Source organism: Electrophorus electricus, chromosome 7, assembly GCF_041902795.1.
Source record: "Electrophorus electricus isolate QZ-2024a chromosome 7, ASM4190279v1, whole genome shotgun sequence".
NCBI lineage: Eukaryota > Metazoa > Chordata > Actinopteri > Gymnotiformes > Gymnotidae > Electrophorus > Electrophorus electricus.
Window position 1 is genome coordinate 27849153 of NC_137503.1, and position 13872 is coordinate 27863024.

A 13872-nucleotide genomic window follows, 5' to 3' on the forward strand; every position below is an offset into this window, starting at 1 on the left:
ACTGTAATTGTAATGCCTTTTATGATATATTGGCTTGTGATACATTTTAAGTATACAAATGCACTTACCCTCTTGCTATCATAAAGGTGCAAGGTAAACTTTGTTGTTAAAGGGCATTTGGGGCATTTATATTTAATATAATTAATACAAAGAAAGAAATCTGCACCTTGTGTTTAGCTTGGGAATTGTATATAATATCAACAGGAATCAAATTTTGTGCAGATATATTATTTTCACTCCAGGAGTACAAGAGATAGTGGGGCATAAAAGCAATGGGCTGACATTTGTAAGTACCGATTTGTGTGCTGTTAAACATGGTTGAGCTGGTTGAGTCTGTAGTAAGAGTGTTACATGGATTCTATTAAGGAAACATTTGATAAAGAAAGTGGTGTGCTGGCATGTCAAGATAAAAACCTAAATTAAACTCAACCCCATTTTAAACTGCACTAGAATTACTTTGTTTCATATATAAACCGTTTATAAATAAACAGTTTCAAATATAAATATGCAAATCACATTTTTCTTAATATACATGATTTATGGTCAGCAGCTTGTTCTCAGCAGCCATTCATGAGGTCTAATGTAATAAAAAACTAAACTGCAGGATGATTAAAAACACAATAGGTACTACTAGCAAAACTACAAATGTCTTGTGAATGATATGTTAAAATACTAAGCAAACAGCGTGTGGGTTGGTTATTAGAATATGTATTAGAGTTAGACTGTCATGGAAATGTTTGAAATGTCTGTTTGAGATGAGTAGCAGAAATAGTCAATCAGATAGGTGACAGTTGTCCTAAAAAGGATACAATCACCTAAAGGTCTTGTTACTGCCCCCACACCACTTAAAATGTTTTGATAAAACTTCCCTTGTTCTTTATGGTCTCCTTCATGTCCATGATGCATGCAGGCACATCCTTATTTGGAACATGGGCATCCGTTATAAAAGAGGTGCATTGTCAGTCTTCTACGGCTCCTACTGGACACAGCTTTGGCTCTGAGTACTGTTTGTTAGTTCTTACTACATCTGAGGAAATCAAGAGATCACAATGGATGATGTGCTCATGGCAGAGTTTGGAAAAGCAGCTCCCTTCCTAAGGAAGTCAGAGAAAGAACGACTTGAAGCTCAGACGAGACCCTTTGACATCAAAACTGAATGTTTTGTGGTGGACGAAAAAGTGGAGTATATCAAAGGGCAAATTATGAGCAAGGATGGAGGAAAGGTGACTGTGAAAACAGAAGGTGGGAGGACTGTTACTGTGAAGGAGGCAGATGTCCATCCCCAGAACCCGCCTAAATTTGATAAAATTGAAGATATGGCAATGTTCACTTTTCTCCATGAGCCTGCAGTGCTGTTTAACCTCAAAGAGCGTTATGCAGCCTGGATGATTTATACATACTCAGGGCTGTTTTGTGTAACAGTGAACCCATACAAATGGCTGCCTGTGTATGCTGAAGAGGTTGTTGCTGCTTACAGAGGTAAGAAAAGATCAGAAGCTCCTCCTCACATCTTCTCTATCTCAGATAATGCTTATCAATACATGCTTACTGACAGAGAAAACCAGTCCATCCTCATCACTGGAGAATCTGGTGCAGGGAAGACTGTTAACACCAAGAGAGTAATCCAATATTTTGCGAGTATTGCAGCTGCTGGTGGTGGAAGTGCTAGCAAGAAGGACTCCAACAAGGGCACCCTGGAGGATCAAATCATCCAAGCTAATCCTGCACTGGAAGCTTTTGGCAATGCAAAAACTGTGAGAAATGACAACTCCTCACGCTTTGGAAAGTTCATCCGTATACATTTTGGTACAAGTGGCAAACTTTCTTCAGCTGATATTGAGACCTACCTGTTGGAAAAGTCACGTGTCACCTTTCAGCTAAAATCAGAAAGGAACTACCATATATTTTTCCAGATATTGTCCAATGCAAAGCCTGAACTGTTGGACATGCTTTTGATTACAAACAATCCTTATGACTACTCTTTCATCTCCCAAGGAGAGGTAACTGTTGCATCTATTAATGATAGTGAGGAACTGATGGCCACTGACAATGCATTTGATGTGCTTGGATTTACCCCAGATGAGAAAATGGGAGTGTACAAACTGACTGGTGCCATCATGCACTATGGTAACATGAAGTTCAAGCAAAAGCAGCGTGAGGAGCAGGCAGAACCCGATGGTACAGAAGCTGCTGACAAATCAGCCTACCTAATGGGCCTGAACTCTGCTGATCTACTGAAAGGACTCTGTCATCCAAGGGTCAAGGTAGGTAATGAATATGTCACAAAAGGCCAAGGTGTGGATCAGGTGTACTACTCAACTGGTGCATTGGCAAAGTCAGTGTATGAGAAGATGTTCAGTTGGATGGTAGCAAGAATCAACCAGTCCCTTGACACAAAGCAACATCGACAATATTTTATTGGAGTTCTAGATATTGCTGGATTTGAGATCTTTGATTTCAATACATTTGAACAGCTCTGCATTAACTTCACTAATGAAAAACTGCAACAGTTTTTCAATCACCACATGTTTGTCTTGGAGCAAGAGGAGTATAAAAAAGAAGGAATAGACTGGGAGTTCATTGATTTTGGAATGGACTTGCAAGCCTGCATTGACTTGATTGAGAAGCCCCTTGGGATAATGTCTATTCTAGAGGAAGAGTGCATGTTTCCAAAGGCAAGTGACCAGACCTTCAAAGCAAAGCTTTATGATAATCATTTGGGCAAGTCCAGCATGTTTCAGAAGCCACGTGCTGTCAAGGGCAAAGCAGAGGCAAACTTTGCATTGGTTCACTATGCTGGCATTGTTGATTACAATATTACAGGCTGGCTTGTGAAGAATAAAGATCCACTGAATGAAACAGTAGTTGGGTTATATCAAAAATCCTCTCTGAAGCTTCTAAGTCACCTCTTCTCAAGCTATGCAGGAGCAGAATCAGCAGAAAAGTCAGGTGGGAAAGGATCCAAAAAGAAGGGCTCATCCTTTCAGACTGTGTCTGCCTTACACAGAGAAAATCTTAACAAACTGATGACAAATCTTAGAACCACTCATCCACACTTTGTGCGCTGTTTGATTCCAAATGAGAACAAGACTCCTGGAGTCATGGACAATTGCCTTGTAATGCACCAGCTTCGCTGTAATGGAGTTCTGGAGGGTATCAGAATTTGCAGAAAAGGTTTTCCAAACAGGGTACTCTATGGGGATTTCAAACAGAGATACAGAATTCTGAATGCATCTGCAATCCCAGAAGGCCAGTTTATTGAAAACAAGAAGAGCGCTGAGAAGCTACTGGGCTCACTTGACATTGATCATACACAGTACAAGTTTGGCCACACAAAAGTCTTTTTCAAAGCAGGTCTGCTAGGTACACTGGAGGAGATGCGGGATGAACAACTTGCCCGCATCATTACAAGGATACAAGCCAATGCTCGAGCTCTTCTGATGAGGGAAGTATATCAGAAGCTTGTAGAACGCAGGGATGCCCTAATGGTCATTCAGTGGAACCTTCGCTCCTTCCTAAGTGTTAAAAACTGGCCTTGGATGAAAATGTTCTTTAAGATAAAGCCTCTGTTAAAGAGTGCTGAAGCTGAAAAAGAGATGGCAAACATGAAGGATGAATTCAATAAATTAAAAGAGGCCCTGGACAAATCTGAAGGTCGAAGGAAAGAGCTAGAGGAGAAAATGGTCACACTTCTTCAAGAAAAAAATGATTTACTTCTCCAGCTGCAATCAGAGCAAGATACACTAACAGATGCCGAGGAACGCTGTGAACAGTTGATCAAAAGCAAAATTCAACTGGAGGCTAAAGTAAAAGAACTGACTGAGCGGATTGAAGACGAGGAAGAAATAAATGCAGACCTCGCAGCCAAAAAGCGCAAGTTAGAAGATGAATGTTCTGAACTTAAGAAAGATATAGATGACCTTGAGCTGACTCTTGCTAAGGTTGAGAAAGAGAAGCATGCCACTGAGAACAAAGTGAAAAACCTCACTGAGGAAATGGCCTCCCAGGATGACATCATAATGAAACTCACCAAAGAGAAAAAAGCTCTACAGGAAGCGCATCAGCAGACACTGGATGATCTTCAGAGTGAGGAGGACAAAGCAAATACTTTGTTAAAGGCTAAAGTTAAGCTTGAGCAGCAGGTGGATGACCTTGAGGGCTCTCTAGAACAAGAAAAAAAAGTTAGAATGGATCTAGAACGAGCTAAGAGAAAACTGGAGGGAGATCTGAAATTGATTCAAGAAAATGTAATGGATTTAGAAAATGATAAACAGCAACAAGAGGAGAAACTGAAAAAAAAAGACTTTGAAATATGTCATCTGAATAGAAAGATTGAGGATGAGCAGATGGCTGTAGTGCAACTTCAAAAAAAATTAAAAGAAAACCAAGCTCGTATTGAAGAACTGGAGGAAGAATTAGATGCTGAGCGTGCAGCCCGAGCGAAGGTGGAGAAACAGCGGTCTGATCTGTCTCGAGAACTAGAAGACATCAGTGAACGCCTTGAGGAGGCAGGTGGAGCTACATCTGTTCAAGTAGAGCTCAACAAAAAAAGGGAGACTGAGTTTCAGAAGTTACGTAGGGATCTTGAGGAATCTACACTTCAACATGAGGCCACTTCTGCAGCTCTTAAAAAAAAGCATGCTGATAGTGTGGCTGAGCTTGGGGAACAAATTGACAATCTGCAGAGAGTGAAGCAAAAGTTAGAGAAAGAGAAGACAGAACTGAAGTTAGAGCTGGATGATCTGGCCTCAACCATGGAGAGTATTGTGAAAGCAAAGGTGAATCTTGAAAAGATGTGTCGTTCACATGAGGATCAGATGAATGAGCATAAGTCCAAGGCTGAAGAGGCCCAGAGGGCTCTAAATGATTTCTCAATCCAAAGAGCCAAGCTGCTCACTGAAAATGGGGAGCTTGGACGGCAACTTGAGGAGAAAGAATGCCTGATATCACAACTTACAAGAGGAAAAAGCTCCTATACCCAACAACTAGAGGACCTGAGAAGGCAACTTGAAGAGGAAGTGAAAGCAAAGAATGCCCTTGCTCATGCTGTGCAGTCTTCCCGTCATGATTGTGACTTGCTGAGGGAGCAATTTGAAGAGGAGCAGGAGGCTAAAGCAGAGCTCCAGAGGGCACTATCCAAGGCAAATACTGAAGTTGCAACTTGGAGGACTAAGTATGAAACTGATGGCATTCAGAGGACAGAGGAACTAGAAGAGGCCAAAAAAAAACTTGTCCAAAGGCTACAAGAGGCAGAGGAGGCAGTAGAAGCAGTTAATGCAAAGTGTTCATCACTTGAAAAAACTAAGCATCGTCTACAAAATGAGATTGAAGATCTTATGCTAGACCTTGAACGCTCAAATGCAGCATCTGCTGTTCTAGATAAGAAACAGCGGGCTTTCGACAAGGTCCTGGCAGAGTGGAAGCAAAAGTTTGAGGAGTCACAGTGTGAACTGGAGGCATCTCAAAAAGAAGCACGAAACCTAAGTACTGAGCTTTTCAAACTGAAAAATGCTTATGAGGAATGTCTTGATCATCTTGAAACAATCAAAAGAGAGAACAAAAATCTCCAAGAAGAAATATCAGACTTAACAGATCAGCTTGGTGAAGGAGGTAAGAGCGTTCATGAGCTGGAGAAACTAAGGAAACAACTGGAACAAGAGAAAGCAGAACTGCAATCTGCACTGGAGGAGGCTGAGGCCTCTCTAGAGCATGAGGAAGGCAAGATCCTACGAGCTCAACTTGAGTTTAATCAGGTGAAGGCTGATCTTGAAAGAAAGCTGGCAGAGAAGGATGAGGAAATGGAACAGGCAAAGAGGAACTACCAACGAATGGTGGAAACCCTACAGACCTCTCTTGAAGCAGAAACACGAAGCCGTAATGAAGCTTTAAGAGTCAAGAAAAAAATGGAAGGAGACCTCAATGAGATGGAAATCCAGCTAAGTCAAGCCAACAGACAAGCAGCTGATGCACAGAAACAACTGAAGATGGTCCAGTCATATTTGAAGGACTCTCAGCTTCAACTGGATGACTCTCTTCATTCTAATGAAGATCTCAAAGAGAATATTTCCCTTCTAGAACGCAGAAACAACCTCATTCAAGCAGAACTGGAGGAGCTGAGGGCAGTATTGGAACAAACTGAGAGAGGACGCAAGCTAGCTGAGCAAGAGCTTATAGATGTAACAGAGAGGATGCAGCTACTCCACTCCCAAAACACTAGCCTCATTAACCAAAAGAAGAAGCAAGAGTCTGATTTGCTACAGCTTCAGAATGAGATGGAAGAGGTGGTACAAGAGAACCGCAATGCTGAGGAGAAAGCCAAAAAAGCCATAACTGATGCAGCTATGATGGCTGAAGAGTTGAAGAAAGAGCAAGACACCAGTGCTCATCTTGAAAGAATGAAGAAGAACATGGAGCAGACAATTAAAGACTTGCAGCACCGTCTCGATGAGGCAGAACAAATAGCTATGAAGGGTGGGAAGAAACAACTCCAAAAACTGGAGGTACGCATTCGTGAACTCGAGAATGAATTGGAAGCAGAGCAAAAACGGGGTGCCGAGTGTATAAAAGGAGTTCGCAAGTATGAGCGCCGCATTAAGGAACTCACCTATCAAACTGAAGAAGATCGCAAGAATATGGCAAGACTACAGGACTTGGTAGACAAACTACAGCTAAAAGTGAAGTCCTACAAGCATTCTGCTGAAGAAGCAGAAGAGCAAGCAAATTGTAATCTGGCCAAGTTACGAAAACTGCAGCATGAACTGGAAGAGGCAGAAGAGCGTGCAGATATTGCAGAATCCCAGGTGAACAAGCTCCGTGCCAAAACTAGAGATGGGGTTCCAGGTAAAAAATCACAGGATGAGTAAACATCACAACTGTTGGACAAAAATCAAATTACAATTTGTTTCTTTGTTTCCACAAGTTTAATTAGGGCAAATTAACAGTGCAGTAAGGCATTAATATTACATATAATTATAATATTATAATTATTATATGATTAAGAACATTAGTATAGTCTAGAAAATAGTTTTGTGTTATGAGAAACAAAGTATTTATGTTAAAGCCTCCATAGTTTGGATCATAATATTCAAGCATTTAATTACTTTCATTATTTTTCACAATTTGATCTTCTGAGAAAAAGTGCTTCTGATAACTTGTTCTCAAAGTCTTTTCTGTAGAAATAAAACACACAATTGCAGAACTTCAGTTTCACTCTTGATTTAATTTGATCTAGATTCTAGATAAATTATTTCTGCTTCATTAAAATGAAAACAGCAATAAAATAATAATACAAAACAAATTATGTCGCTTCTGATAGCGAGTTTGGTTTGGGTTAATTTCTCTTTACCCATCATGCCAAGAAAATATCTGCACATGTGACTACTTATAAGGAAAAACATAAATAAACTGTTTTTTGTTTAAGAGTTTTTTTCAGATTGCCTTTAACTTAATGACCCTGGAATGAGTCAACTCATATCAGACAAATTACATTTTAAAAGAAATAATAGTAAAATATTTGCACTTCTAATTCTTACAAAAATAAAGTGATATACTACAGTCTCTCTCTTAGCAGAAAAGAACATTTAAAAACAAAGACAAAAGCTAGACTTCCTGAAGCCATTTAACATTTACCTTTATACCAACTACTCCCACGAAATTTACTCATCACAAAGTGTAACATTTTCCGAAGGAAAATAAAATGGATTACATCTTTGCACTATAAAGGTTTTGATGGAATATGTATACATGAAGTACAGTATACACATAATAATCTGATGAGATGTTTTACAGACAGTAGACTTTGACCTTTACAAAAGTGCAGTACAACAGTAACAATTTTTCTGATAACTGACCATAACGCAGTTTCCATCAGCAGCCATGATTGTCATGGGTTTCCATTCAAGCTTTCGCCATAGAAAGCCAAGTTGTTTGTTTCCTTTCAGTTTTTTAATCATTTACTGCTCTAACAATATCAAACATACAATTGCCTTTTTATTCATACAGCCTTTAAAAAGCAATGGGTAGGCTTTGATATGAACATATGACATAAGGGGGAAAAAATTTTTTGCCTTCTTTTTACAACAGGACAATGATAAACTACTTAAAGAAACCCAGACAAAAAATTTGATTGTAACGTAGAGGATATCTTTAGTTCAGTAGTTGTGCAATTACCACAAGGACCACGGCAATATAAAGAGATTGCAAGTTTAAATAAATTAGACCACACAACATTAAATCAATTTTGTGCAATTGTTGCTTGGATAAGAAAATTACTCATTTTACAAATATTTTCATATTCATTTTTACTTTATATGCATAAAATGACAGTAGCTCATGACTGTAGTTCATCCTGAGGTGTTGTCAGGATTGGAACACCTCAGAACAAGCTAAGCTTCAAATAATTTTATAAAACCCTTTAAGGCTGATGCAGGTTTCTGTTGTTAAATATCTATTTGCAATAATCAATCACAATCATCACAATGCATATGAAATAGTATGATCCGTGGAGTACCGACAGTTTAGAACACAGAATGTGAGTGCCAAATTATAAATAGATTTACATTAAGGGAATGAGCAGTCTTAAAAGGGATTTTCTATTGGATTTTTACAAATTATGCAATTTTTTTCTTTTTATCTGCAATTAATATCTGGATTATTAACTATTTTTAAGTGTGGTTATTTCTTATGCTACAATAGTTGATGCCTCTGTCACAATGTGCAATACCAATGGCATCAGTAACACTTGTAATTCTGTGTAACAAAAAGGGAGCAGGGGAGATGTATGCACAATGGTTGCAGACCATTGGTTATAAAAAAAACAAGATTCCCAGTTTTGCTTCAATTGAACTATTCTTGTTATGCAGGGGAAAAAATGATATGTACATTCAGTAAAAATGCCTTTGCCAAGAACCTTATTCTTTATACCAAATGGTACAAAAATTGTACAAATGCAGTTTTACACTGCACAAGTCATTTAAACATGCTTGCAGAATGGGTATGCCATCCTATCAACACAGGGAGGAAGTTTATTATCTGCATCCGCTATGTATTTAGCAGCTTCTTGGAAAAAGGCTGCCATGATGCTCCAAGCACCAGTATACATAGCAATCCCAGCAGGAGGCCCCATCACAGGCTAGATGGCTGTGTTTGCTGCTGGAGGGCTCCACAGTGCTGCGGGGCAGGCTCGCAGTCTTTGGCTCCCTCACCCTGGCGTACATACATGAGGAAAAGGGTTACCGTGGCGAAAGTGGCAGCATTTACTGGGAAAGCTCGGAGCAGGGTGGAAGTGAGGCCACGTGTGAACACTTGCCAGCCCTCTTTTTCTATGCTCTTTCGTGTGCAGTCCATAATGCTACTGTACTGGAACTTGCCCCCAACACCATCTGCCTGCAGTCGGGACTTAATGACATCCGCGGGGTACGTGGAGATCCACGAAGAAATACCCGCCATGCCACCAGCAAACAGTAGTTTAGGGATCATGTAGGGGTCCTCAGGCTCACAGCCTAGTGAGCGTGTTAGCACATCATAAGCCAGGAAGTAGACCCCAAAGGCTGGTGTCTCACGGATGAGTGTAGTGACCATGCCCCGGTTTATGCCCCATACGCCCTCGCGCTGATATATGCAGGCCAGGCAATCCAGGGAATTTTTGTATACCTTGCGGGATGATGACGACTTCTCACCAGTACCTTGCATCTGCATACGAGTCTTGGCTAGTTCCATGGGGCAGCAAATGATGCACTGAATTGCCCCAGCTGCTGCTCCTGCCAAAAACTGGTTCATAGGTGTGTCCTGGCCAAGTATGCGCATTGTGTTGCCCTGCACACCAAACACGATTGCATTGATGAAAGTGAGGCCCATCATAGGAGACCCAATGCCTTTGTAAAGTCCCAAAACCTGCAGGGAGGAAAGCAGTCATTTTTTAATTAAGGCCCTTTTCTTTTTTTCACATATTGGAATGTTTTGTCTGATCTGTGAACTTACTGTTATTGTGTTGCAAAAAATTTCTAGCAACCCTAGAGGCTGATGAGACAATAAAGTATTAACTTGACTAAGCATACCTTCTACATTACCCTCCATTTCAAGTCAAAGGTCATTGTGCTGACATACTGCAATTTCCTATGAAATGTTACAGTATCCCCAGTATTCTACAGAATAGTGTTGAAAGTACTATTACTTATCTATAAATCATTATAAATTTATCAGGTAATCATTTCAGAGATAACCACTAAGCACAAAGAAGCAGCATTTAGCTTCTATGCTGCTCTTAAATGGAACCAAGTGTCACAGAACCTCAGAGGTACCTTGACATTAGACAATTTCAAACTGACACTGAAAACCTACCTAGCTGATCTACCTTTCAGATAGACTAAAGACACTGTTTTCAGCTGTTGGGGGCGGTACTACATTTACATACTCCTAGCTTTTACTTGATTTTAGCCACTTGTTTTATTTGGGCACATGTTTAATTCTTATTTATTTATTTTCATTATTTTTAATTTAAATGAACTGTCTTTTATAAGTGCTTTTATATGAAAGCCCCTTGAACTGCCTTGTGTAAGAAATGTGCTGTACAACTTGCCTTGCGTTACCTATGACTGGATATAATGGAATCTCAAACTATTTTAAATGTAACTCCTATAATGTCATTTGCTTTAAGCAAATAGGTTAATCAAATTCCACTCACAACTGCAGGGTAAAACTATATCTGATTAGACCTCTTTATATTCCTCAAACAGACCCAGAAGCTTTCTAAATATTCATAGCTGGGGTCAAGTACACTTCTTTGCTGACCATATTCATTTAATATCAAAATTCTCTGACCAACTGCCATTAATAAATGTGTGGCTTGTTACTAGTTTGATGCTTAAAAGTAAATTAAAAAAAATGACATGGTACTTACAGATTCTTGCCGTATAATAGACTGAAAACAATGAAAGGTTCCTCTGTATAGAGGCTTCTTTGCACTCTGCACTTGAAGCCTGACCTGTAAAAGACACATTTGTGCTTGCTACAAAAATCTGAGGAAGTAGGGGTGAGTATCAAAAAAGAAACTGTTAAACTATTCAAATACTTAAAGACATGATGGGTGATATTAAACTTAAATAATACTAATTCACTGAATAGGTTCTTAAAGGATGCACTTATTTTTTAATATTACTAAAAGGTAAACATTTTGTGTGGGAATAAGTTTGCATAATACCCTTTCCACTAATTCAGTAGAGACACTGACAGTGGCAGTGGGGTGTGTGTGACTGACACATTTCACTAGTCAAGTTCAGAACAGTCACGAAGGAAGGACCACGAAGGAAGGACAACGAAGGACGCCTAAGTCATTCCTAGAATGTAGGGCTACACAATATGAAAAAACACTTGGTTGCAGTTATGTTTATAAATATTGCACCTGTGTCTTGCAGTTCATTATTACATATTGGTAGACCCTTGATGTGACATCATTACATCAACCTGCGTTATTTTGGCCAAAATTATTCCCACGCTCAATTTCATATTACAGTCTTTAATAACATATGTATTGCAAATGCCAATGCTGCAATAAAGACTAACCAAAAAAATATATTGTGCATCACTTATACAAAGGCAGCACAGCAACCTTGTGACTGCCTTGCAGTATGCAGATCTTTGTAATCACAGGTCACAAATCTCCTGTATTCAACCAATAACAATCAAAACTGATGCAACAAGACCATAGAAGTTTGGACTAACAGACCAGACTCACCTTTACAGTATCAAAAGGATGTCCAACTAGGACCCCAGCAGCACCTGAAAAGAAGCAATTGAATTTGGACTATTTACTAACAATATAGCCTATTATTGAAAAGAAAGAGATGAGCACTGCATGCAAAGAAAAGAAAAACACTGTAATACAACAGTACTTCCCGTACTCATCTTAAAAACTGCACTGCTGCAGTCAGCCAGTGGAAGGCAGTGTTAAGTAAGGCTAACTAACATTAGGATGTATTTATCGATATGTGCCTGGCAAACCCTTTTCTCTGTGAAGCCATCACTTAAAATTCTAAAATAATTTGTACACAGTAACAGTCATAACTCAAAAACATTTAAAAAAAACCCAAATTCTGTGGAACTTTAAGAAATGTCTGTGGAATCTTCTTTAGGGTCTCTACTCCACAATCAGCACAATGTGGCACCCTCTAAACATCACTGTTCCTGTGATTTCAGTTTCATTTTTTCTCAGCACTTAAATAGACACTTGAAAACTGATGATACTGAAACAACAACTGCTGATATTGCTTATGAGGAAAAAACATATCCTTTATTGGAAATAACAGTCATAAGTGATCCTTACTCCTGAAAGTGAATATTTAATCCTCAGACCTTTGCCACCATGCCACCATGGAGACTGCACTACAAATGCCAGTGGCATATAAATAATCATTATTTTTCCACAAATGGTAAAACTGTCATCACAAGCGCCACTAAATGTGGTCAGATAATTACATGGGATCATGTAAATCCTTTAAACCTAAAACCACATTTAACAATTAAACATCCAATTTGCTCCAGTTTAGAGAACAACTGCATCATACCCCACTCAATTCTACTTCAACAGCACCTAGCACTGCACAAAGCTGTTGTCAGATATGTCCACACAGACCAACCCAACAGACCCCAAGACTCTGTGATTGGCTCTTTTAAGGGTGTGTGGATGGTTATCCTTAGTACAGGTTCAGAAGAGTCAGGTGGTAAGTGGCTATTTTGAACTCTTCCAGGAAACAAATTTTACACAGCTGTTCATGCATATGTGCAATATGCACTATATAAACAACCTCTAAGAGGTTATATATTTACAATATTCTTCCGATTCCAGTAAGACCAATTATCTCTTTCAGTTATTAAATCCATGTGCTGCATCCCAGTTATACGTTAATCATTCCCAAGTAACCAAGTATAGTAAATAATTATTGGCATATGGAGTTCTGGAAAATTCCACTCATCTGCAACTTACTTTCTCATATTTTTACCTTACTTATCATTTAAAAAGATCTTGAGAAATCAGAAATATGCCTATAATTTAGTCATATATATATATATATATATATATATATATATATATATATATATATATATATATATATATATATATATATATATATATATATACTCTTAGTCGAACCCTAATAACATACTATCCAATTACGTATTATTAAAAGCTGTGCACATATGTAACCAAAGGACATGGCACATAAGACACCAAGCACCGCCTAATTGTAATATTACAAAAATAATTGTTCCCAATATGCGGAAGCAGCGTGTGTGAAACGGTCTTAGCTATACTATCTTTTTAAATTGCCGATACAATTACTGAAACACTGAAACCAGGACGATTTAGCAATCTCGGGGCAATACACCAACTGCACGACTTTGCTGGATACAGAACAGTGACAATAGTGACGCATTCATGTGTCTCGATAACTAGCCAACAGTTTGAGCTCGCGCTCTCGGGCTCAACGCCGCCAGTGAATGAAATGAGATTATGGGAGGTCAACTCAATTCATGGACAACCAGATATCTTATCTAGCTATTCACTTACCTCCTAAGCAGCCAGCAACAAAGTCCATGATTTTGTCCAGTCTTTTTGTCCACTCGTTAACAGTATCAGTTTCACTTTGCAAACGCTGAACGTAGGAGCGAACCAGTTAGCTATAAGGATAAGATGGCAAACTAGCTAGCCAGCTTGCAAAGCTTATAGCTTTGCGTTTTTCTCAATTTTGCGACGGTATGAATAGATTCGCACCAACCCGTAAATAGGGCGCAAAGAAAATACAGACTATTAAAAATAATTCAGCTAGGCAACAGCCTGCGGTACCTTAACCAACTGTATAACTCAGTTCGTAGTGG

General features: G+C 39.0%; 2 protein-coding genes across 2 annotated transcripts; one reads left to right on the top strand and one right to left on the bottom strand.

Moving 5' to 3' along the window:
- The first annotated feature begins 3 nt into the window (after positions 1-3).
- Positions 4-7149, top strand: myh6 (myosin, heavy chain 6, cardiac muscle, alpha). Its single transcript, XM_035524717.2, has one exon. The coding sequence runs from the start codon at positions 1050-1052 to the stop codon at positions 6861-6863; it is 5814 nt and encodes a 1937-aa protein (XP_035380610.1). The 5' UTR covers positions 4-1049; the 3' UTR covers positions 6864-7149.
- A 50-nt stretch (positions 7150-7199) lies between these two features.
- On the bottom strand, positions 7200-13868 carry slc25a29 (solute carrier family 25 member 29). Its single transcript, XM_026998988.3, has 4 exons — positions 13565-13868; positions 11732-11775; positions 10898-10981; positions 7200-9891 (listed from the first exon to the last, which is right to left on the bottom strand). The coding sequence occupies exons 1-4, from the start codon at positions 13590-13592 to the stop codon at positions 9124-9126; spliced, it is 924 nt and encodes a 307-aa protein (XP_026854789.1). The 5' UTR covers positions 13593-13868; the 3' UTR covers positions 7200-9123.
- Positions 13869-13872: the final 4 nt, after the last annotated feature.

Excerpts from the sequence above, each read along its gene's own strand:
- myh6 (XM_035524717.2), top strand. The coding sequence starts at position 1,050 with ATGGATGATGTGCTCATGGCAGAGTTTGGAAAAGCAGCTCCCTTCCTA.
- slc25a29 (XM_026998988.3), bottom strand. The coding sequence starts at position 13,592 with ATGGACTTTGTTGCTGGCTGCTTAGGAG. Across the intron at positions 11,776-13,564 it reads TGTTGCTGGCTGCTTAGGAG|GTGCTGCTGGGGTCCTAGTT; the intron begins GTAAGTGAATAG and ends GCTTCTTTTCAG. Across the intron at positions 10,982-11,731 it reads ATCCTTTTGATACTGTAAAG|GTCAGGCTTCAAGTGCAGAG; the intron begins GTGAGTCTGGTC and ends TGTCTTTTACAG.